Raw genomic sequence first — 27,830 nt, forward strand, 5'->3', positions numbered from 1 at the left:
CCTCAGACAGATCTGGATTTTTGTATCTTTATCTTTACTCAGTGAAGCAAGCCAAGAGCCCACATTTGTATGCCTTAGGTCCTCTTAAAATGGTATCTGTAAACATGTATCCAATATAAAAACTATTTTTAATAAAAAGTTACATGAAACAGATTTCTGTGTTTTAATCACTTAGCATTTCCTCTTATCCCTCTAGTGATGAAAATACAACAAACGTAAATACTGGTTTTTCTGCAGGTTGAAGGTTGGAATTGTGTAACTGAAACTGAGTAATTCTTGTTACACTAATTTTGGTATCCTTTTTTAAAAGCTTATAATCGTAGACTTAAGGAGATAAAATGTGATTATAAGTTAAATCTCAGGAGTATCCTGTACTTAGAAAAGGGTGGACATGGGATATTACAAGATTGGAAATTTTTTTTTTTTTTTTTTGGAGATGGAGTGTTGCTCTGTTGTTGCCCAGGCTGGAGTGCAGTGGCGTGATCTCACTGCAACTTCCATCTCCCAGGTTCAAGCGAGTCTCCTGCCTCAGCCTCCAGAGTAGCTGGCACATTACAGGCACGCACCACCACACCCAGCTAATTTTTGTATTTTAGTAGAGATGGGGTTTCACCATGTTGGTCAGGCTGGTCTTGAACTCCTGATCTCAAGTGATCCGCCCCCGCTCAGCCTCCCAAAATGTTGGGATTACAGGCATGAGCCACCACACCCGGCCTGGAAGTTTCTGAAAGAAAGGTCTCCTATTATTGTGTTTATCTTTAAATAGACTACAGAAAACTATCCTAGGGTCACTTCTCTTAAACACCAACACCCAATGGTGGCATCTCCTTCAACAGGCTCAATCAATTATTCCCTTTGCCTGTGTTTTAGTAATAGTTTGTCTAGAAAGAGTAATTATTTTTTACATCCCGCACATCTATTTTCCAAGTCTTGTTTGCTCCTGCCTTATATAGGTGTAAATGATAAATGTAAAATCTACCTTACCATTGCCCAGGGTATCTATACCCTTGATTGGACTGTCTCATACATGGTACACCCACAACTACTTTACCTCATGCACTAGTTGCCATACAGTAATAAAAATGTGATCATGTAACTTCCATGCTTTATTTATTTTTATTTATTTATTTTTTGAGACAGGGTCTCACTGTGTCATCCAGGCTGGAGTGGAGTACTGTGATCATAGCTCACTGCAGCCTTGACCTCCAGGGCTCTGGTGATCCTACCACCTAAGCCTCCCAGGTAACTGGGACTACAGGTGTGTGCCACCAGGCCTAGCTAATTTTTTTGTATTTTTAGTAGAGATGGAGTTTTGCCGTGTTGCCCAGGCTGGTCTCAAACTCCTGGGTTCAAGCAGTCTGTCCACCTCGGCCTCCCAAAGTGCTGGGATTACAGTGTCAGCCACCATGCCCAGCCCTTGCATTAAAATTTTTCAATGACTTGACACTGCTGGTATTACAAAATTTAAAATCCACAGCTGGGATTGTGCTACCTCCAGCCTGGGCAGCAAAGCAAGATCCTGTCTCTAAAAAAAAAAAAAAAAAAAAAAATTAAATCCTCACATTCCCTACAAGACTGCACTATCAGTACTCCACCTGTCTCCAATTTCATATGCTAACCCTCTCCACTCATATGTATATTCCAAGTTTTCAGTATATGCTTTATTTCCTGCTGCAGAACCTGAGTTGTTCCTTACCTATTCTTTGTGTAATTAACCTTCCATTCAGCTTAAAGAGGCTTAGCCAGCCCTGCTCATAGGACTTTACACTTTGCCTTTCTAACAGTTTGGTCTTTGGGCCTTCTCCACTAGCCGCATGAAGGCAATGACCCTGTCAGTCTCGTGGACTACTGTATCCTTAGCGCTTAGCACAATGTCTGGCACAAACAGTAGGTAACCGAGTTTGAATGAATGAACATACTATCAACTGGTTTCTTTCTATACCCTCTTTCCAAGGGAAAACATTCAGGAATTTGTATTAAACTAATCAGTATGAGTAGCTGCCTTCCCTACTGTCCTTTACCTAAAGTGTTTAATAAGATATTTGGATTTACAAAAGTGTTTGAAACTAAAAACCTCGGTGGAAGGACTAAATAATTTATTTTTAAGACAATTTGAACTTCCATTTTGTTAAATTGTTCTTAATTATTACTTATTAATAACTTCTTCTTTGAGTTTCTCTGCAAGCAGTCTCCTCTTTAGTAATGTTTGCTTCTCCTCTGCTGTCATTTCTGCTTTCTCTGTCATTTCCTGAAAAAAAGAAAAAATTGGCTACAGTATGAAATAGGATCATTTGTCTAAAATTCCCAACATACTGCCTCAAATGAACGAAAATCAGGGGCACTTTCTTGTGGGGTGGAGGGAGAGACAGACATAGACTAGGTTTCCTAAATCTATTCTTCATAAAGTCTCTTCTTGGAGAAGCCCTCTTGGAAGTGGGGGCTAGGGTACTAATGCTGCTCTATGATAAAACATTTCAGAATGCTCAGGTGAAACAGACCACAAAGAAGAGCAAGTAAAGAAACAGCATAAGAAAAAAATGTATAATGACACCGCTCTTATTTTCTGCCTCAAAAAATCCTTATCACAACAATTTCACTTCCTAGAAAAGACTTAGCAGCTACTGCACTAGGAGGTGGTTAATAGGAATGGGTCTGCAAGCAAAATTTACTAGAGGCTTTCTTGCACATATTCTGATTTTGAGAGTTCCACTACCAATTTGTAAATCTTGACATATTAAGGCTAGCCATACCTCTACCTCCCCAGTGGGTTTTCCTTTCTGCTCCGTATTTTGTATCTGCTTAGTCCTCATATCCTTTCTCATGGACATCAACTTATCTCTCTTCTGCTTGAGATAGTGTTCTCGTTGCCGAAGTTCTTCTGTTCCAAGTACTGATAAACTCTGGGTCAAGTAAGAAAAGGAGCTATCTAAATTCAAGTCCATTTATTAAGTAGCACAGATGCCCACTGACTGATTCAATTCGAAGTTTGATTTCCTTGTCATTTTGCTTATAGTTCTTAAAAGTGATGTCTTTTACTTACTGCTATTGGTCCTTCAATGCTCGCATGCTCTAAGCCAGGAATCTTCAGGCCTTTTTGTGGCAGGGAGGAAGTTTCAGACCTTTCCACTTTTCTTCCCAAAGGTTCTATTGACTGATTAGCAAAATGCACTTTAACTTCTGGCAATAAGTAGACAATAAGACCAATTAGAATATTATGAGAAATATTAAGTATTAGGCTAGGCTTACCAAAATGAGCTAATGTTAATAATACTTGTTTTTCCTCATATTCAGTCAACATATATTCAATGCCTATATTGTGCCAGCCACTGGGTAAGAACAGTAAACATCACATTTCTACCCTTAAGGAGCCTGGAACTATAGTTTCTCACCTACATCTCAACAAGTACCACGCTCCTGCTGTTTGTACAGTACTATAGCTACAAAAAGGTAAAATCCTTGTCTAAAGATTAGAACTACACTATAATATAATACAAGATTGCCACATAAGCCAAATAAACAGTATACTAATTCCTTACTACAATGTAATTGGTTTCCAAACTTTTGCTTGCATGTAAAAAGTCACCCTACATTTTCAGAACAATTAATGTAAAACTATAATTTTTTGTATTGCAAGAGTGTGTGCCAGTAATGTCAATAATTTTTGTTTATAATTATGTATTGAAGATAACTATAAACCTGCCAGTGCATTATGAAAATGTAAAGATTTCTAAAGCAAGCAGAACTTGGAAGCACATATAAACATGAGCACTAATACTTTCCAGCCATTTGGTGACCGTGCCAACCAAGAGAGAGGTTAACATTCTAATTGCTCCTCTGAGCCATTTATTATTATAAGGTGATTGTTTTTAAAAAGATAAAACATTTTCAGTGTAAACACATGGGCTATGAAAGAAAGCACAGTGAGACAAGCAAAGACATTAAAATGATGCTAAGATCTAAAAGCATGATGGGAAAACATGGTACACATGTCTCTAAATGATTAAAATTTTTGCCACACCTGGTTGATTCTGCCAGTTTAAAAAAAAAAAAAAAAAAAAAAAAAACAACACCTTGCCAGCATACATACTAAAACAGAAAACAGAATTTTGTCTGTTCAAGAAACTTGACAGCAGACCACTGCTCTAGCAGTGACCAGACTGACTACAGTGTCAGAGACGTTGGAGGAAGAAAAGCTCTCCAGGCCCTTGGACAATAGGGGAAATCTCCATGGAAGAGACAAGCTGGAACCAGCACTCCAAGCCAACCTAGACAGGGAGCTATATAACTAACAAATAAAGATAGAGGTAAAACACTGCTGTTGTTACTGATAGCGATGTTAGCAGAGGGAGGCTTAGCCCTCAATGGACTCACAGAACTGGAGAAGGGACAGTTCAAATAATTCCTGGGGAACCCATACATATAAGCATATATATTCCACTCATGTTCTTTCTCTGGACAGTTCTTGCCTTGGGTTAATTATGAACAGACATATATTCTCAGACCTAGAAAGGAAAGTACTTGAAGCCAAAATACTTAGCTTCTCTAATTTCTAGAAAGGGAAGATCGGACAGCCAGAAAACCTAAAGAAAGATCATCTCATCTCTGGCAACTCTGCATCAATCTGAGAAAAGATACTATCAATTGCTAGCAGGAATGAGGGAAAGACAGGCAAAAGGACAAAACAGGAGCTCAAACAACTTCATGATTCTTCCAAACTCAGGTCTTCATACCGGGCTTCCATCACTTTGTATGAAGTGATTCTCTGAAATATCAGATATGCCCATTTAAAAAAATAATTTTAAAAACTGAAATCATTACTTTTGAAATTATCTACCATTTATGCTGTGCCATTAATATGTATAACTGAATCATATGTGGTTTGAAATCAAGTTTTCTATAGCTTCACTTAGATAAGAAAGCAGACAAAGCAAATTTATTCAAATTAGGTTAGACACAAGATTTAAATAGTATATGTACTTAGGTGTATATAAAACAAAGTTAATTTGGGTCAGCAAACTAGAGCATAGACAAACCTAAAGCAGGGGCTTTCATGGATATAATTAAAATGAGGATATTTCTACTTACAATCTGTAGCATATATATAAAAAAGAAATAAATGGTTTGACTTGGTGCAAAGAAAGAAGCAAAGTAACTTCACAAATCTGCTTCTGGTTCAATATACTCTTATTGTTTTGTCAAATAAGAATCTACCTCCTTAAAATTAATGGTGCTTTCAGTAAACTAGGAATGGAGGGGAACTTCCTCAACTGCATAAAGAGTATCTACAAAAAACTCTAAAACCTAACACAATACTTAACGGTGACAAATTAGAAGGTTTCTCACTAGATCAGAAACAAAGCAAAAAGTCCTCTCTCACCGTTCTGATTCAACATCATACTAGAAGTCCTACCTAATCCAGTAGGACAAGAAAAAGAAACAAAATGTACACTAGGAAGGAATAAATAAAAATGTCTTTATTTGCAGAATACATGATCATCTATGTAGAAAATGCAAACGAACTGACAGAAAAACTGAAATGAATAATTATATAGCAAGGTTACAGGATACAAATTAATAAACGAGTTTATCACTTTCCTTTATACTAGTAATGAATAAATGGAATTTAAAATTAAAAATACCATTTACATTAGCACAGCACCCCTAAAAATGAAATACTTAGATATAAAATATAACAAAATATGCACAAGATCTATATGAGGAAAACTAGAAAATTCTAATGAATCAAAGAACCAAATAGAGAGATATTCCATGGTTTTTATTTTATTTTATTTTATTTTGAGATGAGTTTCGCTCTTGTTGCCCAGGCTGGAGTGCAATGGCAGGATCTTGGCTCACTGCAACCTCTTCCTCCTGGGTTCAAGCGATTCTCCTGCTTCAGCCTCCCGAGTAGCTGGGATTATAGGAACCTGCCACCATGCCCAGCTAATTTTTTTTAATTTTTTGTAGAGATGGAGTTTCACCATGTTGGTCAGGCTGGTCTTGAACTCCTGACCTCAAGTGATCCATTGCCTCGGCCTCCCAAACTGCTGGGATTACAGGTGTGAGCCACTGCTCCTGGCCTTTTTATTTTTTTTCTTTTTCTTTTTTTTTTGAGACAGGGTCTCACTCTGTCACCTAGGCTGGAGTGCAATGATGCGATCTCGATTCACTGCAATATCCACCTCCTGGGCTCAAGCAATTCTCCTGCCTCAGCCTCCCTGGAAGCTGGGACTACAGGCATGCACCACCATGCCTGGCTAATTTTTGTATTTTTTTTGTAGAGTCAGGGTTTCGCCAAATTGCCCAAGCTGGTTTTGAACTCCTGAGCTCAAACAGTCTTCCCGCCTTGGCCTCCCAAAATGCTAGGATTACAGGCATGAGCCACCATGCCTGGCCTATTCCATGTTTGTGGACAGGAAAACTCAATGTCAAGATGTCAGTTCTTCCCAACATGATCTACAGATTCAACACAATATCAATCAAAATTTCGGCAAGTTATTTTATGGATATTGACAAACAGATTCTAACATTTATATGGAGAGGCAAAAGACCCAGAATAGCCAACACAATATTGAAGAACAAAATTGGAGGACTGACACTACCCAACTTGAAGACTTCAAACTATAGTAATCAAGACAATGTGGTATTTGCAAAAGAATGGAGAAATAGATCAATGGAACATAATAGAGAGCCCAGAAATAAACTCCCATAAATATAATCAATTATCTTTGACAAAGGAGCAAAGGCAATACGATGACGAAAGGAAACTGGACATCTGAAAGAAAAAATATGAATCTAGACACAAACTTCACATCCTTCACAAAAAATAATTCAAAATAGATTACAGACCTAAATGTAAAATGTAAAACTGTAAAAATCCTAGAAGATTGCATACGAGAAAATTTAGGTGACCTTAGGTATGATGATGACTTTTTTGATACAACACCAAAGGCACACCCTATGAAAGACATAATTAATAAGCTGAACTTCATTAACATTTCTGCTATATAAAAGACAGTATCAAGAGGATGAGAAGACAAGCCACAGACTGGAAGAAAATATTTTCAGAAGACAAAATCTGATAAAGGACTGTTATTCAAGATATACAAACACTTAAAATTCAACAATAAGAAAATGAACCCGATTAACAATAAGAAAACAAACAACCCAACAAATATAATGGGCCAAAGACCTCAACAGACACATCACCAAAGAAGATACACAGATGGCAAACAAGCATATGAAAATATGCCCCACATCATGTCATCAGGGAAATGCAAATAAAACATCAATGAGATAGCACTACACACCTACTAGAATAGTCCAAATCTAGAACACTGACAACACCAAATGCTGGCAAGGATGCAACAAGAACTCTCATTCGCTGCTGTGGAAATGCAAAATGGTATAGCCGCTTTGGAAGACAGTTTGGCAGTTTCTTACAAAACTAAACATACTCTTACTGTAAGATATAACAATCATGCTCGTTGGTATTTATGCAAAGGAGCTGAAAGCTATGTCCACACAAAAACCTGCACATGGATGTTTATAGCAGCTTTATTCATAATTGTCAAAACTTGGAAGCAACCAAGATATTCTTCAGCAGATAAATGAATAAACAAGCCATGACACATCCAGACAATGGAATATTATTCAGCACTAAAAAGAAATGAGCTACCAAGCCATGACAAGACATGGAGAAATCTTAAATGGATTATTACTAAGTGAAAGAAGCCAATCTGAAAAGGCTACGTACTACTGTATGATTTCAACTACATGACATTCTAGAAAAGGCAAAACTCTGAAAACAGTAAAAGATCAGTGGTTGCCACGGGTTAGGAGGTGGGAAGGATGAATAGGCAGAGCACAGAGAATTTTTAGGGCAGTGAAACCATATACTACATGATACTATAATGGTGAATGCATGTCATCATACATTTGTCAAAACCCACAGAATATATAATACCAAGAGTGAACCCTAATGTAAACTATGCTCTTTGGTTGGTAATGTTGTGTCAAGGAAAGTTCACCAACATAATAAATGTACTACTTTCGAGGGGGTCAAAAATGGGAGATGCTAGTCATGTACTGGGGCAGGGACTATATGGGGGAAATCTCAGCACCTTCTGCTCAATTTTACTGTGAACCTAAAACAGCTTAAATTAAGCATATTAAAAAAAGAAAGTTGTTCTCCAACTTCCATTAAAAAATTAATGGGTAAACATCACACTAATCTCAATTATAGAAGTTCTTCTCAACTAAGGTTTAGAAGAATATATTTGGTGTCAGAAGACAAAGGTAAGCCATAATTTCACCACTGAAGAGTTCGGTGATCTTGGTTGGACAAGTCACTCAGCTTCCTTGAATTTCTTTAAAAAAAAGAAGGGATGGGTACAGTGGCTTATGCCTGTAATCCCAGCGCTTTGGGAAGCTGAGGCAGGAGGATCACTTCAGGCTAGGAGTTTGAGAACAGCCTGGGCAACTCAGCAACATCCAACAAAAATAATTTTTTTAAGGAAGATAAGAGTAGCCAGGCACAGTGGCTCATGCCTGTAATCCCAGCACTTTGGGAGGCTGAGGCAAGCGGATCCCCTGAGGTTGGGAGTTCGAGACCAGCCTGACCAACATGGAGACCCCGTCTCTACTAAAAATATAAAATTAGCTGGGCGTGGTGGCACATGCCTGTAATTCCAGCTACTCGGGAGGCTGAGGCAGGAGAATCGCTTGAACCCGGGAGGTGGAGATTGCGGTGAGCCGAGATCACGTCATTGCACTCTAGCCTGGGCAACAACAGCAAAACTCCGTCTCAAAAAATAAATAAATAAATAAATAAAAGAAAAACAAGGATTATAATATCTACCTCACAGAGTTATATTTTTTTAACTGAGAAAAGGACGTTTATTTAAAACCACAGGAATCCATAATAAAATGAACTGAATTCATGACCATAACTTCTGTTTCAGAATTACTTGTTTTCTTATATAGAAAATCAGTTCATATTGAAAATAGATTTGCCACATGTTGAAAAGGTCATCCACTAATATTTCTTACAAGGATTCCTATCAATTTTGGTTTCAAAGATATGATTTCTGACCAAATATCTGAACAAAATGGCTACCTCTTATTTTCTAGCTGTACTTAATTCATTAGAAAAGAAATTTGATATTATCTTTTCAAGTTCAGCTTCTCACTCTCAAATACCATACAACTGTGAGCATGGAAGAGAATACCAAATGTTATGTGAACCTCTCTTGTAAGCTGCAGCCGTGCACAAAGGCCAGGTACTCCCTCAAGGAGTTTTGCTCTCTACTCTGGGTTTCAGACTTCACGTGGAAACTTGGGGACTACACACTCTCTTTCAGGTCAGCATCTCATCTGCAACCTCTTTAACCAAATTCACAAAGAACGTTAAATACCAAAGACATTCAATACTCCCTCCCAGGGCTTTTGAAGTTAAATAAGTATGAGAAGGTGGCACATTCTATATGGTGTTTATGTATTCACATTATTAGAGAAAGTTCAGTACACCTCAATCTTACCTGAGGGTGGGTGTGTAAAATGTTCAACATCCCCTTGGGAATTATTCATTATTGCAGCTTCACTGGAATGCACTGTGGGCTCTTCTGTTTTAGCCTCTGATAACTTCAGGATTCCATAATACAGTTTAAAAAAAACACACACAATTTAGATTCATTTTAACTAATTCACTACCTAAAGGATCCAAAGATATTATAGTTTTCTTTTTCTTTTTCTTTTGAGACAGAGTCTCACTCTGTCACCCAGACTGGAGTGCAGTAGTGTGATCTCAGCTCACTGCAACCTCAGAATCCAAAGATACAGTTTTCTTTTTTTTTCTTTTGAGACAGAGTCTCACTCTATTACCCAGACTGGAGTGCAGTAGTGCGATCTCGGCTCACTGCAACCTCTGGCTCCTGGATTTAAATGATTCTCATGCCTGAGCCACCTGAGTAGCTGGGATTACAGGTGTGCACTACAATGCTCGGCTAACTGTTGTATTTTTAGTAGACATGGGGTTTTGCCATGTTGCTGGTCTCGAATTTCTGGCCTCAAGTGATCCACCCACTTCGGCCTCTCAAAGTGCTGGGATTACAGGAGTGAGCCATCATGTCTGGCCTCTTTATAAAGTATACACTCTTATAAGAAAGTATATACTTTCGGCCAGGCACAGTGGCTCATGTCTGTAATCCCAGCATTTTGGGAGGCCAAGGCCAGCAGATCACCTGTGGTCAGGAGTTCAAGGCCAGCCTGGTCAACATGGTGAAAACCTGTCTCTAATAACAGTACAAAAATTAGGCAGGAGTGGTGGCAGACACCTATAATCCCAGCTACTTGGGAGGCTGAGGCACAAGAATTGCTTGAGCCCAGGAGGCAGAGGTTGCAGTGAGCTGAGATCGCATCACTACACTCTAGCCTGGGCAATATGACAAGACTCAGTCTCAAAAAAAAAAAAAGGGTATATACTTTCTATATTAGGAAGTATAAAAAGTTGGCCAGGCACAGTGGCTCACGCCTATAGTCCCAACACTTTGGGAGGCTGAGGCAGGTGGATCACATGAGGTCAGGAGTTCAAGACTAGGTTGGATGACATGGTAAAACCCCGTCTCTACTGAAAATACAAAAAAATCAGCTGGGCGTGGTGGTGCATGCCTGTAATCCCACCTACTTGGGAGGCTGAGGCAGAAGAATCACTTGAACCCGGGAGGCAGAGGTTGCAGTGAGGCGAGACTGTGCCACTGCACTCCAGCCCAGGTGACAGAGTGAGACTATGTCTCCAAAAAAAAAGAAAAAATGTATAAAAGGTTGTTCTGGCCAAGCATGGTGGCTCATGCCTGTAATCCCAGCATTTTGGGAGGCCAAGGCAGGCAGATCACAAGGTCAGGAGTTCAAGACCAGTCTGACCAACGTGGTAAAACCCTGTCTCTACTAAATATACAAAAATTTGCCAGGCGTGATGGCATGCGCCTGTAATCCCAGCTACTCTGGAGGCTGAGGCAGGAAAGTCACTTGAACCCAGGAGGTGGAGGTTGCAATAAGCCAAGATCATACCACTGCACTAAAGCCTGGGTGACAGAACGAGACTCTGTCTCAAGAAGAAAAAATAAAAAATGTTGTTCTGTGAGTTACCAGGACAAAAATAAAGGGGAAAAAAGTATAAAAAGTTAAATACAAATGCTTAAACTTGCCAAAAAAAATGACTACTCTTGCTTATATGCATGTCCTGTAAGATTAATTAGTACTGTGTTGTCTTTGTATGTACTATGTACAGTTAAGTATATACAGTACTATATAATATTCATGGTGGCTAGCAGTAATGCACAAAGTACATAGAATTATTGATATATTAATATTATTAGTCAATATTTACATTGTACTTAAAATTATGTAGTTCCACATAAGTATAAATTTTAATAGTAAGAACTAGGTGTAAATTTAATAAGAGATAATAGCAATAAAATACTTCTGTTATATGTTCTTTAGGCACCTGTTTCTTCCTCTTCCTTTCTTCTTCCTGGTCATATTCCTCTTTTGATTTTCTGAAATACACAAAAATAAAGTAAAAAGATAAATTTCCTTTTTTGGTCAAAGAACAAATATTCAACTAAGCAACATGCTAACCTAAGCTTACAATAAAAGGCACATTAGACACAAAGATGGAAGATAATCAAACTTTGCTCTAAAGTGGCTTATAGTCAACTGGGAAAGACATACATAGGCATACAGCATAATACAATTAGTAACATAAAATACAGGTCTACCCATTCCTTCTAGAACTCTGAATGAACCCTAGCTGAACAAAGATCAACAGATTTGAAATCCTGAACCCAAATTTGAATGGCAAATCTCATTAATAAGGACTTCAATCTCCCTCTTTCGAGTGATCAATTACACCCCCTTGATAAGAGCCAGTACACCCCTCTCGATAAAATGTCATTGTTCCAGTGGCATCTGAGCTATCATCTGAGCCCATCAACTTTTGTAAACTGCTGAGACAGTCTGATTTTGGAAAGTAACCAAGTTCAACTGTTATACATGTTCATAACTAAGTTCTATTACTTACACAGTGGTATATACCCTCAAAAGCTCTTGGAAAATAAAATCTGAAAATACAGTGCTGACCAGTTTTCAGGCCACCAATCAACCAACACAACCAGTCCAAATCAAAACGTTACCAGTCCTCTGAACCAAACACCCTTACCTCTCAAACCTGTAAACTCAAAGCATTCTGTGTTGTCTCAGGCTCCCATTTGCCCCTGCCATCCAAAGAGGGATCTGGCAAGAAAGGGTTGAGTTCACCTGCATATCTGCCACCCTCTCCATAATCACTCAAACCCCCTGAAATTAAGCACTGTGTCCTGGAGCTCCTGCCATAGTTTCCCACCAGGCCCATCGGTGGATCCTCTCTTCTGCTTCGGAGGTGGGACAAAGTACCTAAGTGGGGGGAACTGCAGGGTGCTAGAAGATGGTCATGTGTGGTAGTAGAGTTGGAGAAGAAGTGACCCCAAAGGCCAAGGCCATAGTCTGCAGGTGACACTGTGATTATAGGCATCCTTTTGCCCTAAACCTAACATATTCTCACAGGAGATTTAAAAATTAGGAGCTACTACTGCTCCTTCCTTCCAAAATTCCCGTAAAGGTCAGGGCACAACAGGCCCAAAAGAAAAAGAAATGTCCATTAACATTTCTTAGTTGTGTGTGGACCCCCTTAGTGGTCTGCATACTCCTTGTCAGGCATTTGGCTGAGAATCATGTAACTGGGGAAACAAAGAGACCAGCAAGATACTCATCTGGGATAGACCCCTCTCACTGTTCTCCCTCTCTTGAAGGTTACTATCACCAAGTCAGCTATTCAGTCTGTGGAGTCTGGATGCCCAGCCTCCTACTATGTGACACCTAGAATATGCCACCTCCATAGTGAGATCCAGAAGCCATGGAGTAAGCTGTTTAGCTCAAGTCATTACACCTCTCTCCAGAGATCAGGCTAGGTCTACCGCAACTTTTTCCCACTGGTGGCTACTTTCCTATTCCTATGATGGGGGTGTAAAAAGACCCTCTCATTTGGGCTGATCTGGTATAAGTTACCTGAAAATGCCTTTTTCTGTCATTAAGAAATATATTCACAGTCATAAAATGATAAATCATTTTGATAGTCTTCAGTAGAGAATTTAGCAATTTTATTAGTTCATATTTATTGGGCAAAAAGCTTATGTACAGATCATATAATAATGATTCATTTTAAAAATAATTGAAGAATGGTACCTAAGAACTTCCCTCAGGATTTTCATCTCTTCCTGTTCAAGGTCACTGACCACATCAGAGCCATCGGTTAAGCAGTCAGGTAATACACCTGTTCAAAACCAAAGACCACATGGAATAGTATCAACTCAATTGAAAACATATTTCTCACTGTTCTAGTTCCTTAAGTACAAGTTACCTTTAGATCTATCACTGTAACATCCTAAGCTATTATCTTTTTAACTATCATCCATTTTATATTTATTCATTTATTTTGAATAAATATAAAAAAACAGAGTCTCTTTCTGTCGCCCAGGCTGGAGTGCAGTGGCACAATCTGGGCTCACTGCAACCTCTGCCTCCCGGGTTCAAGCGATTTTCCTGCCTCAGCCTCCGGAGTAGCTGGGATTACAGCTGCCCGCCACCATGCCTGGCTAATTTTTAGTAGAGATGGGGTTTCACCATGTTGGCAGGCTGGTCTCGAACTCCTGACCTCAAGTCATCTGCCCCCTCGGCCTACCAAAGTGCTGGGATTACAGGCATGAGCCACTGCTCCCAGCCATTTTTTTTTTTTTTTGAGACGGAGTCTTGCTCTGTCGCCCAGGCTGGAGTGCAGTGACATGATCTCCGCTCACTGCAAGCTCTGCCTCCCAGGTTCACACCATTCTCCTGCCACAGCCTCCCAAGTAGCTGGGATTACAGGCGCCCACCACCATGCCCTCCTAATTTTTTGTATTTTTAGTAGAGACGGGGTTTCACCATGTTAGCCAGGATGGTCTCGATCTCCTGACCTCGTGATCCGCCCGCCTCGGCCTCCCAAAGTGTTGGGATTACAGGAGTGCGCTACCACGCCTGGCCCACTCCCAGCCATTTTTAACTATCATCTTTTAAGCCTTTTCCTATTTTACAGAATAAGCCCCACCAAAAACCCCACACTTTTAACTAGAAATATCTCTTAGTAATTATTTTATTGGCAGTTAAAAGTAACAATGTATGGCAACAAAAAGTTAATATGTTTTTCTCTTCCATAATCATATAGTGTCTAAGAATATACTATGGAAATCATTGAGTTAGGCTTAATAATGAAACTGCTCTCAAAGGTGTCCCTTAAATGAGAAGAGTCACAAAACAAAATATAATTTTGTTAATTGAAATAGCATTAGAAGTCTTCATTTATATTATAACAGATGCTATTGAAAAGGGCCCTGCTTACTATGTGTAATAAAACCATGGTGCTAAGCACTTTGGGGGGATACAAAGATGAATAAAACAATCTCTGCCCTTGAAGCTTCTGTTCAGATGTTGGTCTAATAATTATAAACCAGGGAAGTAGCAACTTCAGCCCAAGAAAATAAAAGGTAACTTAAAATATTGGTTTAATTTACTTCATTACTTTTATCTTCCTTCGAAGCAGGTGGACTGGTAATAATTGTTCTGTTTGCATCTATAATTATTACATTCCACGACATTAGCAGAATGCTTCTTAATTTTTACCTTCCATTTCTTTATCCACATATGACTGTAGGATTTTGGATCCACTCTGAAGTAGCTTTATTACTCTAATCCTCCTGATGTTTAAACACATTTTTAAAAATTAAATGTTTTATTCTGAGGTAAGTGCAATTGTAAGAAATAAAGCAGAAGGCTGCCATGTACTTACTGTTTACCCAGTTTCCCCAAGTGGTAACATCTAACAAAACTATAGTAGTACAATATCACAACCAGAAAACTGACTTAAATAATCCATTAATCTTAAGTGCATTTTTGCTCAGTCAAAAGATATAAAACTATTATTCTCCTAATAATATTTCTGAGGAAAACTCAAAGTACTAAGAATAACACAACAGTATGAAGTAGTTAGAAACCATCAAAATAATACTCTCATTTGCAATTTCTCTAAATTATTTAATGAGATACCAAAAAGATAAAAAGAATCCAGAGAGCCTTTGAATTTTTCTCATCATTAGAACTATTTTCAAATTAGTCTGCAGTTTTGAGTATAATCGACATTAATCTAAGGTATCCAACCCTGGATCTTAGTTAGGCAACATTCTTTTTTTTTTTTTTAGTTTTGAGACAGGGTCTTGCTCTGTTGCCCACGCTGGCATGCAGTGGTGCTATCATAGCTCACTGCAGCCTCAAACTTTTGGGCTTAAGCGATCCTCTTGCTTCAGCCTCTGAAAGCACTGGGACCATAGGCATGAGCCACCGTGCCCAGCCAGCAAAACTCTTAAGTACATGTATTAGAAATTCTGTAGCAGAAACTAAGTACTGGCTTATGTTTAAATGTAAGTAAAATGCCCCATGCTGTGGCCTGACAACAGTCATTATTCTACATAATTCCCCTCCTCCTTCCTTGCTAATAGGAGTCAGCTTTTGCAGAATTATCAGGCAGCTTACTACTTAGAGGCAGGGCCCTCCCCCATCCCAGGAAAGTGACTCCTAATTGGTTCAAGCCAATCATAATGGTCCCATTCCCCTTGCCAGATGGTTTAAGAAAGGCAAGTGACCCCCATCCTAATCAATAGGACTTGAGGGAAAAACTGGAGGGCTTCCATGAAATTGTTGTCTTGCTAACAAAAAGAGATGTAGAGGAGGAAATATTCCATTTCTTCATAAGACATTGTTGAGTCTGCATTCAATACAGCCAGAGTACAATCATGAGAGAAGATCCTGAGAATGGCAGAGTATAAAGATGCAAAGTGTCGGGGTCCTTGATTACATCACGGAGCCACTAAATTAACCAACCCCGAACCTGTCTTCCTTCTCTCCCTTCCTCTGGACTTCTTGTTCTGGGAGATCTTTTCTTCACTGGAGTGTTCTGTTACTGACAGCCTGAGGCATCCGCATGATACAAGATATGTATTTATTCCCTTTTTATTAAAATCTAGATGAGTTTCCAATAAAATTCCAAACTGAAAACTAAAGAATGCTATTGTCAAGTTCACCATTTCTTTTCCTGATCTCCTAAAAAAATTTGTTTACTAACATTCTTATTAAAATTATCTAACCCATAAGTCAGAATAAAGCATAGTTTCAGGAAAATTCAGAGGAAAGGATTTTATAGAGCAAACCATAGTAGAAAGAGACTATTTTCCAAACTTATTTACATCAAAGTAATAGCACTGTGTCATGCGTTCTTCAGGGTTAGGGTGGTGTTCTTCCCCTACCCACGGACAACAGTGCTATTAGCTGCTAGGGAAAGCATCTTGGGATTCTAGTAGATGATTATGATGGCGGCTGGCTCTAATAGTCTCTACTCACATCAGTCAAATGAGGAGGAAACTTCCCAAGAAGGGCCCTGCAAAATTCTCATGTTTGCCATGCAACAATGGAAGCCCTATTGTTGCATGTTCCAGGCCCTTAAGAGCCAATGATAAAACTGAACTATAGATCTCATATCTTCAAGAAACAATCAAAGGAAAGGTCCTGCTGCCAAACCATTAAAGAGGTTATGGGGCCATGGTAAAAAAAATATCATGGCAATCTATCGAGCTAAGGAAGACATAGAAATTAAGGTGAGGTTACCACAGCAAGAAATGTGAAACAGACATGATAATCTGGGTTAGAAAGGAGATGGCACAATAACAAGTAGCATGGTTAGAAACTCAGCTGTTTTGAGTCCGGATGTTAAATGTAGCTCAGGTACACAATAAGGGAACAAGAGCAGGAAGAGCTAGAGAGAAAGTGAACTTAAGCACAGAGTCAGGGGAAAGATAAAGCCAACGAGGGTTAATAGGGCTTTGAATTCCATTTTCTCTTCCACATGATGCTGGTACAAGCTTATCTGTCTCTGCCCAGTGCCCTAGAACAGTGAGTGTTGGTGTGGTCCCAGGACCAGCAGCTTCAGCATCACCTGGGAACTTGTTTGTGTTAGTCCATTTTCATGCTGCCAATAAAGACATACCTGAGACTGGGCAATTTACACAGGAAAGAAGTTTAATGGGACTTACATTTCCACATGGCTGGGGAAGCCTCACAATCATGGGGGAAGATAAAGTGGAGCAACCATGTCTTATATGGATGGCAGCAGGCAAAGAGAGAGCTTGTGCAGGAAAACTCCCGTTTCCCAAAACCATCAGATCTCATGAGGTTTATTTACTATCACAAGAACAGCATGGAAAGACCTGCCCCCAAAATTCAATTACCTCCCACTGGGTCCCTCCCACAACACGTGGGAATTCAAGATGAGATATGGGTGGGGAAACAGCCAAACCATATCATTGTTAAAAATACAAACTATCGGCCGGGCGCAGTGGCTCAAGCCTGTAATCCCAGCACTTTGGGAGGCCGAGACGGGCGGATCACGAGGTCAGGAGATCGAGACCATCCTGGCTAACACAGTGAAACCCCGTCTCTACTAAAAATACAAAAAACTAGCCGGGCGAGGTGGCAGGCGCCTGTAGTCCCAGCTACTCGGGAGGCTGAGGCAGGAGAATGGTGTAAACCCGGGAGGCGGAGTTTGCAGTGAGCTGAGATCCGGCCACTGCACTCCAGCCTGGGCGACAGAGCCAGACTCCGTCTCAAAAAAAAAAAAAAAAGAACCACTGCTTCCTACCAAGGTCCTAACAATCATAAGTCAGAAAAAGGATGGACACCTCTCAACAGTAACTACAACTACAACCATTCAAAAATACTCAGTTTCATAAACATAATTGCTGGGCAGAAAATTGAACTCTGTGAAATCCAAAGTATCACTGAATTCTGGTCTCCTTTTTTTGAGATGTCAAATACAAATCAGGAAGTTTATACTTTTTTTTTTTTGAGACGGAGTTTCACTCTGTCGCCCAGGCTGAGTGCAGTGACGTGATCTCTGCTCACTGCAAGCTCCGCCTCCCAGGTTCACGCCATTCTCCTGCCTCAGCCTCCCGAGTAGCTGGGATTATAGGTGCCCACCACCACACCCAGCTAATTTTTTTGTATTTTTAGTAGAGACGGGGTTTCACCGTGTTAGCCAGGATGGTCTCGATCTCCTGACCTCGTGATCCACCCGCCTCAGCCTCCCAAAGTGCTGGGATTACAGGTGTGAGCCACTGTGCCCAGCCATATACTCTGAAATCTCAAGTCAGCTGAAGTCTTTCAAACTTGAAATAAATGTACACGAGACAGCTACATTTAAGACTATATTAGAATTAGTCAAAACTATTTTTAAAAGCATTTAGCACTTAGATTTCTAACTTCAACATTTTACCATTTCTCTCTTGAATTATTCGAATGGCTTGCAGCTGCATTTCAATGTTTTTCTGGACCATCATTGCTTTAAAGATAGTAAAATCTTCTGCTGCCAACACAGGTTGCAAAATGGCCTGTGGAAAGAAGTCTCAAGTGAAATGAAGATTCAAGTTTTAAAACTATTTCCCACACATTCAGACCATTTCTACTGAAAACTATTTCCCACACATTCAGACCATTTCTACTGCAAAACAGTAGATTAATTCAAGAATGCTACATTGTTATTTCTGATTAGATGTCTCAAAAGGACAATTTTAAAATGTATTTTAATAGCCTTTAAAACAGGGTTCTCGGCTGGGCACAGTGGCTCACACCTGTAATCCCAACACTTTAGGAGGCCGAGGCAGGCAGAACACTTGAGGTCAGGAGTTTAAGATTAGCCTGGCCAACATAGTGAAACCCGTCTCCACTAAAAAAAAAATAAAAAAATTAGCAGAGTGTGGTGGTGCACACCTGTAGTCCCAGCTACTCAGGAGGCTGAGACCGGAGAATCATTTGAACCAGGAGACAGAGGTTGCAGTGAGCCAAGATCGCACCTCTGCACTTCAGCCTGGGTGACAGAGCAAGACTCCTTCTCAAAAAAAAAAAAAAAAAGTTTTAAAAAAGATTAATATGATATGCAAATTATATCTCAATAAAGTTGTTTAAAAAAAAAGAAAGCTGAAGTAGCTTAATTTAATTTCAGATAAAGTAGACCTCAGAACAAGAAAGATGATCAGGAATAAAGAGGGGCATTTTTTTATAATTCTATAAAATATAATACTTTATGATTATTCTGATTATATATTTTATATATAGTATAATTATATAATTCCTCATAATTCTTTAAAACAAAAATTGTGGCCAGGCACAGTAGCTCATGCTTGTAATCCCAGCACTTTAGGAGGCTGAGGTGGGCAGACCTGAGGTCAGCAGTTTGAGACCAGCCTGGTCAACATGGTGGAAGGTGTGTACCTTTCAATGCCTTTCTAATGCTTTTCTAATTTTTTTTGTATTTTATAGGGATGGAGTTTCACCATGTTGCCCAGTATTGTCTCAAACTCCTGGGCTCAAGCAATCTGCCCACTTTGGTCTTCCTAAGTGCTGGAATTATAGGCATGAGCCACCATGCCTGGCTCACATGTGTTTAGTTTTAGAGTGTGTTGTTTAATCTCCAAGTATTTTGGTTTTTTCCAACAGTTATTTATTTCCAGTTTAATTATGTTGTGGTCTGAGAGCAGACACTGTATGATTTCTCTTCTTTTAAATTTGTTAAGGTATGTTTTATGGCTCATGATGTAGTCTGTCTTGATGAACATTCTCTGTGATCTTGAGAAGAATGTGTATTTTTGATTGTTGGATGAATTGGTGTATGTCAATTAAATTCAGTTGACTGAAGGTGCTTTTGTTTGCTTATTTATTTATTTATTTATTTATTTATTTATTTATTTTGAGATGGAGTCTTGCTCTGTCACCCAGGTTGGAGTGCAGTGGCGCAATCTCAGCTTACCACAACCTCCACCTCCCAGGTTCAAGCGATTCTCCTGCCTCAGTCTCAAGTAGCTGGGATTACAGGTGCCCACCACCACCCCCCGGGCTAATTTTTGTGTTTTTATTAGAGATGGGGTTTCACCATGTTGGCCAGACTGGTCTTGAACTCCTGACCTCAAGTGATCCACCCACCTCGGCCTCCCAAAGTTCTGGGATTACAGGCATGAGCCACCATGCCTGGCCTGAAGGCGCTGTTTAGTTCAACTATGTCTTTACTGATTTCCTAATGATTGGATCTGTACAATACTGATAGAGGGTGTTGAAGTCTCCAACTATAATCATGTATTCATCTATTTCTCCTTGCAGTTCCGTTTCTGCCTCACACATTTTGTTGCTTTGTTATTAGGTGCATACACATTAAAGATTGTTATGTCTTCTTGGAAACTGCCAGATTTTTTCACATTAATGCGGGCATACCAAAAACATTTTAATTATTTTATTATTATTATTTTTTTAGAGACAGGGTCTCACTCTGCAGCCCAGGCTGGAGTACAGTGGTACAGTCATACCTCACTGCAGCCTCAAATTCTTAGGCTCAAGCAATCCTCCCACTTCAGTCTCCCAAGTAGCTAGGGCTACAGCAGTGTGTCACCATGCCGAGCTAATTCTTATATTTTTATTTTTTGTAGAGATGGGGTCTTGCACTGTGGCCTAGGCTGGTATTGAGCCCCTGGCCTAAAGCAATCCTCCTGCCTCAGCCTCCCGAAGTACTGGGATTACAGGTAGGAGCTATCACACCCAGCCAAAATATAGTGGCTCATACCTGTAACCCCAGAGCTTTGGGAGGCTGAGGCAGGAGGATTGCTTGATGCCAGGAGCTCAAGACCAGCCTGGACAACACAGAATGACCCCCTCTCTACAAAAAAACTGAAAAATTAGCCAGGCATAATGGTACACAGCTATAGTCCTAGCTACTCAGGAGGCTGAGGCAGGCGATTCACTTGAACCCAGGAGTTAGAGGTTGCATAGAACTATGACTGCACCACTGCAGTCCAGCCAGGGTGGCAGAGAAAGACCCTGTCTCAAAAACAAAAACAAACAAACAAAAAATATTTTCTATTCCTAGAATTAAAGGTGATCATCAAATGAAAAGTTGTGCAAAAGAGGAAGTGCTGGATTAAAAAGTAGTCAAAGCAACCTCATCTAGGCCATCATAACAAGATAATTTAAATTAATAAACATTTATTGAGAACTATGAACTAAGAACTAAGTTTTCATCTCTGTTCTACCAGCAGAGAGTGCAGAGATACTAAAAACAGCTCAAAGGACTTACAATTTAGTAGGGCAAGTAGACTTGTAGGAAACTATAATTCAAGGCAGAGTAACAAAAATATCAATTTAAAATTGGCCTAGTTAAGTAGAATGAATTCTGGTCTGACTAGAATAAGCAGCAAAGCTGCTATAACAAGTAGCATTTCAACCAGTCCCTGATAATGAGGATTTCTTCACATTATGAAAGGAATGATGGAGTGGTCTGGGGAAGGGGCCATATATTCCAGGTTAAGGGACAGCATGAGCAAAGGTAGGTGCACAGATGCTTATAAGAGCAAGTGGCTGCTGGGCACGGTGGCTCACGCTTGTAATCCCAGCACTTTGGGAGGTCGAGGCAGGTGGATCGCCTGAGGTCAGGAGTTTGAGACCAGCTTGGCCAACATAGTGAAACCCTGCCTCTACTAAAAATACAAAAAATTAGCCGGGCATGGTGGTAGGAGCCTGTAATCCCAGCTACTTGGGAGGCTGAGGCAGGAGAATTACTTGAACCTGCGAGGCAGAGGTTGCAGTGAGCTGAGATTGCGACATTGTACTCCAGCCTGAGCAACAAGAGCGAAACTCCGTCTCAAAAGAAAAAAAAAAAAAAAAGAGAGAAAGTTACCTGGAATGGCAGTAGAAAATAATATATTGGAGAACTATAGCAAGGGATCATGGCTAAAAATATAATGTGGAGTCTCATCTTAAACAATTCTTACCATATATTGCTAAGAAATTACTGTTTATTTGGTAGAAAATGAGATGCCAAAGCCAGTGTTTTGTTTTTTGGGGGTGGGTCTTAATCTGTTGCCTAGGCTGGAGTACAGTGGCATGATCTTGTCTTACTGCAGCTTCAACCTCCTAGGCTCAAGTGATGCTCCTACTTCAGCCTCCTGAGTAGGGGTACTCTGGGAGAACACCACCACGACCTACAACAGGCTAACTTTCATATATTTTTTAAAGATGGGGTCTCACTATGTTGCCCAGGCTGGTTTCAAACCCCTGGCCTCAAGCAATCCTCCTGTCTTGGTCTCCCAAAGTGCTGGAATTATAGGCATGAGCCACTTCCTGGCTTTCAGTTTTTGAGCAGAAGGCTACTTGGGTAGTAGCAACATCCCAATCCTCACCCTCTAAGCAAGGACACTCAGTTGGCTTGCCTGGACTGGGGATACCGGCTCTACTACTTATTTAGCTGTGGACTTTGGACTATTTGCTTAATATCTCTGTGCTTTGGTTTCCTCTCTTCTTTTTCTTTTTCTTTTTTTTTTTAAGATAGTTTTGTTCTCGTTGCCCAGGCTGGAGTGCAATGGCGCAATCTCAGCTCACCACAACCTCTGCCTCCCAGTTTCAAGCGATTCTCCTGCCTCAGCCTCCCGAGTAGCTGGGATTACAGGCATGCGCCACCACGCCCGGCTAATTTTGTATTTTTAGTAGAGACGGGGTTTCTCCATGTTGGTCAGGCTAGTCTCAAACTCCTGGCCTTAAGTGATCCACCTGCCTCAGCCTCCCGAAGTGCTGGGATTACAGGCGTGAGCCACCATGCCCGGCCTGGTTTCTTCATTTCTAAATGGAAGTTATACAGTACCAGTTTCTTAAGAGGTGTCAGGAAGATTAAATGAGATAAAACATGTCAACTGCCCAAAATATCGACTAGCACAAGCCCTCAATAAACATTAGTTTATAGGCTGGGCGTGGTGGCTCACGCCTGTAATCCTAGCACTTTGGGAGGCCAAGATGGGCAAATCCCTTGAGCCCAGAGTTCAAGACCAGCCTGGGCAACACAGCAAGACCCTGTCTCTACAAAAAAAATACAAAAATTAGCCAGGTGTGCTGGTGTGGCACCTGTAGTCCCAGCTACCAGGGAAGCTGAGGTGGGAGGATTACCTGAGCCCAGGGGGGTTGAGCCTACAATGAGCTGCAATTGCACCACTACACTCCAGCCTGAGCAACAGAGTGAGACCCCATATCAAAAAAAACAACAAAAACAAACATTAGTTTATAAACATATGTATTACTACTTCAGCCTAGCACTACACAACCAGTAAGATAATATAAGTAGTTCCAAGAGAAGGAAGCCACAGGAGCAACTGACTGTGGATCTGCTAAAATTATAAAAGGAGCAACTGCAGAATGATTGGAGATCTATGTAAATAAAGCAGTAGTTTGTATAAACCCTGTGATCGTATTCTAGTTCTGAGTTTAGAAAGGTCACTTTGAGTTACATCAGTTCATTAATGCCTCAAAGTATCATTTTTCAGGGTTGCTCTCAAAAAGAACTCTTATGTGATGAGTTATCTTTCTACCTCTCACAATGTCTAAAATATTACGCTTGTCAATCAAACATTCAAATTTGAGTGAAACCCTGGGCATTTGTTAAAACTGTTTGTTAGCATAATAACACAAAGCAAAAACCTGTGAGGTATGGGTCTTTGCAAGAGGAGAAGTGCATGCTTCTTGAAATTGATCTTCATTAATTCCAATTTCTTTGAGGTAACCTTCTAACAGCTTTTCAACCTAAAAAAACAAAGTTTAACTTTTATAATTACATAGAAAAATTCTACATGACAGTTTGCATATTAAGTATTGAGTTTAGAAAAGTATCATCAAATTTTTTGCAAATATTAATCTACATAATATTACAAGGCAGTGACATTGTCTTTCACCAAAACACAAATTAAAAGTTAATATTTTTGTTGAAAATCACATGAAATTGTATTTCTTCCAACAGAAATAGTTGAAGTCAGGATTACAAAGTTCAGTGTGGCACAACTCTTCTGCTACCCAGAGGCCTTTTTTTTTTCCTTTTCTTTTCTTTCTTTATTGAGATGGAGGCTCACTCTGTCACCCAGGCTGGAGTGCAGTAGTGTGATCTCGGCTCACTGCAACCTCTGCCTCCCAGGCTCAAGCAGTTCTCCTGCCTCAGCCTCCTGAGTAGCTGTGACTACAGGTGCCCGCCACAATACCCGACTAATTTTTATTTATTTATTTTTTTAGTAGAGATGGGGTTTCACCATGTTGGCTAGGCTGGTCTTGAATTCCTGACCCCAGGTGATTTGCCACCCTGGCCTCCCAAAGTGCTGGGATTAGAGGCATGAGCCACCACGCCTGGCCTTTTCTTTTCTTTTTTTGAGACAGGGTCTTATTCTGTTGTCCAGACTGGAGTATAATGGCACAGTAATGACTCACTGCAGCCGTGACCTGGGCTCAAGAGATCATCCTCCCACTTCAGCCTCCCGAACAGCTAGGACTACAGGCGCATGCCATCATGACTGATTAATTTTTGTAATTTTTATAAAGATGGAGTTTCACCATGTTGCCCAGGCTTGTCTCGAACTCCTTGGCTCAAGCAATCCACCTGCCCCACTGCCAGAGGCATTTTTTAAAATCACAAGACAGGCCAGGCACAGTGGGTCATGCCTGTAATCCCAACACTTTGGGAGGCCCAGACAGGTGGATCACTTGAGCTCTAGAGTTCGACACCAGCCTGGGAAACATGGAGAAACCCCATCTCTACAAAATACAAAAAAATTAGCAGGGTATGGTGGTGCACACCTGTAGTCCCAGCTACTCCGGAGGCTGAGATGGGAGGATCACTTGAGCCTGGGGAGGTGGAGGCTACAATGAGCTGTGATAGTGCCACTGCACTCCAGCCTGGGTGACACAGCAAGACCCTGTCTCAAAAATAAAAAACAAAAAAATCACAGGACAACCATGACTAAGTGAATCATATGTCCCTGGATGCATCAACAAAATTAGAATAAGATATAAAGAATACATGAAAGAACCCATAAAGAGTTGTAAAACCATTACATAGAGTAGAGGAGATAAGAAGTCATCCAAATGAGATACTCAGAGCACCTGTGGAGACAGATATACCTGGCACTATTGTTAAGGTAGACTGGATTTTTGTAAAATTAAGGATTTTTAATGTAAAAATATTTTTCTTCATTTAGAAAAGCTATAAGTAATATTAGCCTAATTACCTTAAAAATCAGTGAAAAAAAAATACTCACTAGTTCTTTGTATTCCTGATGAATCTCTGTATAGGTCAATTTGCTTTCTTCTTCATCATCAAAAACTAAATTTAAAAGAAGATATTACACAGTGTAAAAAACAAATCATTTTATTAATGCAAATTTAAAAATCCATTCCTTAGAAATAGAACTATCATTCTTATAACCTGGCTCTTCAGCTTTGAATTCTTAGGGTTTATCTTTGAAAAATATATAAACAAATATATCTAAAAATATATACTATTGGCCAGGCACTATGGCTCATACCTGTAATCCCAGCACTTTCAGAGGCCAAGGTGGATGGATCACCTAAGATCAGGAGTTCAAGGCCACCCTGGCCAACGTGATGAAACCCTGTCTCTACTAAAAATACAAAAATCAGCCAGGCGTGGTTGCGCGCACCTGTAGACCCAGATAATTGGGAGGCTGAGGCAAGAGAACTGCTCGAACCCGGGAGACGGAGGTTGCAGTGAGCCGAGATTGCACCACTGCACTCCAGCCTGGGCGACAGAGTGAGACTCCACCTCAAAAAAAAAAAAAAAAGAAAAGAAAAAAAATATATATATATACACCACATGTATATATACTATTAATTGTAAACCAGCTTTTTTGCCTACTCGAGAAAATATTTAAAATGAATTATACCTCATATTTAAGACAAAAACACATTTCAATCAATATGAGGCAATAATTTCTTCATCACTTTTAATGGAATATTATTGTTAATGGTTAAATCCTTTTACAATACGTTCCAGATTATTTTATTGTACTGGAATTTTGCTGATGTAATTGTTATGGAAAGTGACCAGTCCATTTTTGTTACCACAGATAAATAATGAAGTTAAATAAAATCAAAACAAGTGTTTACTGAATAATCATATGTATAAAACAATGCAATGAGCCAAGATCGCGCCACTGCACTCCAGCCTGGGCAACAGAGCGACACTCCGTCTCCCAAAAAAAAAAAAAAAAAAAAGAGTACAAATAGAAGTTATTTCGTTTTTGAACACTGTTTTAAAATTACCTGTAAAAACAACCCTTTAATAGCTATGATTTGAATTTCGATTATAGCAATGAAAATGTAATAAAAAGATTCAGTGGTCAAACTGAATTTCATCTTTACCAGATTCATGATATCTTGGAATTTAAAGAAGTCTTAAAAGGTCATCCAGGATAACCGACCATTTGATAGCTGAATAGCTGAATCCCTCTAACCCTATTAAGTCGCTATCAGATCCATTCAAACACTGCCGGAGCCGGGAAGCTCATTACCTTCTGACACAGGCTAACTCATCTTGGATACATTCTGTCATGAAGCACTTCCTTCACTGAAATTTGTTTCCCTGTAGCTTGTACCAACTGACCCTAGCTCTATTTCATTGAACCTTACAACACAAAACAGATGTTCAAACAACTGATGAATATTACTACCCTCAAAGTCTTGCCCGACTAAACAACCACAAAAACGCTTGGGCACTCATTTACATGACGTGTTTTCTAGTTCCTTTTCTGAGAATGGGCTGCAAAGTCTTCACGAACTGAATGCAGAACTCCAAGGTGAAGAACTGCTCAGAACCCGGAGGTGTCTGGCCTTCACAGGGAATATAATGCCATATCTATACGCCTCATTTGTTCCAAGAATGGTTCCCGGCCCCACCTCGCAAAGTTTTGGTATAGCCAACAGTAGAGCTCACCAAGGGGAATACAGGCCATCAAAAAACACTGGTTCTGGGCTTCCTGAAGTTATCACATGCCCTCCTTTGCAGTTAACTGTTGGTTCGGAGTGAATCATTTCTCATTTCCTAAGCTGACTACACCGGGCGAAATGCTAGGGATCATAAGGAACTCAGGTAAACCGACCCTTCTCCTCTCAAGTCTGGGAAAGCTGTTGAAGAAGCCCAGCCAAACAGTCCACCTGCCCAGGGCAGAAACGTTCGGGACAGGGTGAGAGACCGAATTTACGATTCAAGTCTAATGTTCTTCGGACGTGCGCTTGGGCCCCAGGGAAGGGGAGCCTCGGTCCCTATTTTCAGGTCTGCGAAAGAACACATCGGCAGGGTGAAAGGAATTGCTCCTACATAACCAGCTCTAAACCTGACGACGGGGGTGGAGAAGGGGGTGAGGGGAACAAGACCTGACGACAGGGGTGGACACAGGGGATGGGGGAGACGAGAGATGATTTGTGGTTACCAACCCCCTGCCCGCCGCTGGTGTGAGAGAGGAGAAGAGGATTGTCGGTTCAGACTCTGGTTTTTACCTTCACATTTCTGTTCCACAAAGTCCAAGATGGGGATGGACCAGTCTGGGCCTCGCAGGAATCCCGCGATGCTCTCCACCATCCACTCCACCTCGTCCTCTTCCTCCGCAGCCATCCCGCCCCAAAGGGGCAACGGGGAATATCCCTAGGCCAGACCGCCGGACCCTGCTTAGGCCTTTGGGCCACAAGGAGCCGAGAGGGAGTAGGGGAAGAGCTGGCCCGCAGTCGCTCAACCCCCAGGAGGGAAGCTACCAACCAGTTAACGCAAAATGGTCGCTATGGCAACACACGTAGCC

General features: G+C 40.4%; 1 protein-coding gene across 8 annotated transcripts; it reads right to left on the reverse strand.

Annotated features, from left to right (window-relative positions):
• Positions 1-13: 13 nt before the first annotated feature.
• Positions 14-27,787, reverse strand: CFAP36 (cilia and flagella associated protein 36). 8 transcript variants are annotated; one of them, XM_045369292.3, is made up of 10 exons: positions 27,535-27,787; positions 25,278-25,342; positions 23,677-23,778; positions 18,446-18,560; positions 13,279-13,366; positions 11,504-11,555; positions 9,540-9,642; positions 3,041-3,177; positions 2,751-2,900; positions 14-2,248 (listed from the first exon to the last, which is right to left on the reverse strand). In XM_045369292.3, the coding sequence occupies exons 1-10, from the start codon at positions 27,647-27,649 to the stop codon at positions 2,147-2,149; spliced, it is 1,029 nt and encodes a 342-aa protein (XP_045225227.1). In that variant the 5' UTR covers positions 27,650-27,787; the 3' UTR covers positions 14-2,146. The 8 variants fall into 8 exon arrangements, with proteins under 8 accessions (XP_045225227.1, XP_005575890.1, XP_073867886.1 ...); XM_005575833.5 differs by having other exon boundaries at positions 2,078-2,248; positions 11,480-11,555; XM_074011785.1 differs by lacking the exon at positions 18,446-18,560 and having other exon boundaries at positions 2,078-2,248.
• Between the last annotated feature and the right edge of the window lie 43 nt (positions 27,788-27,830).

Source organism: Macaca fascicularis, chromosome 13, assembly GCF_037993035.2.
Source record: "Macaca fascicularis isolate 582-1 chromosome 13, T2T-MFA8v1.1".
NCBI classification, from domain to species: Eukaryota; Metazoa; Chordata; class Mammalia; order Primates; family Cercopithecidae; genus Macaca; species Macaca fascicularis.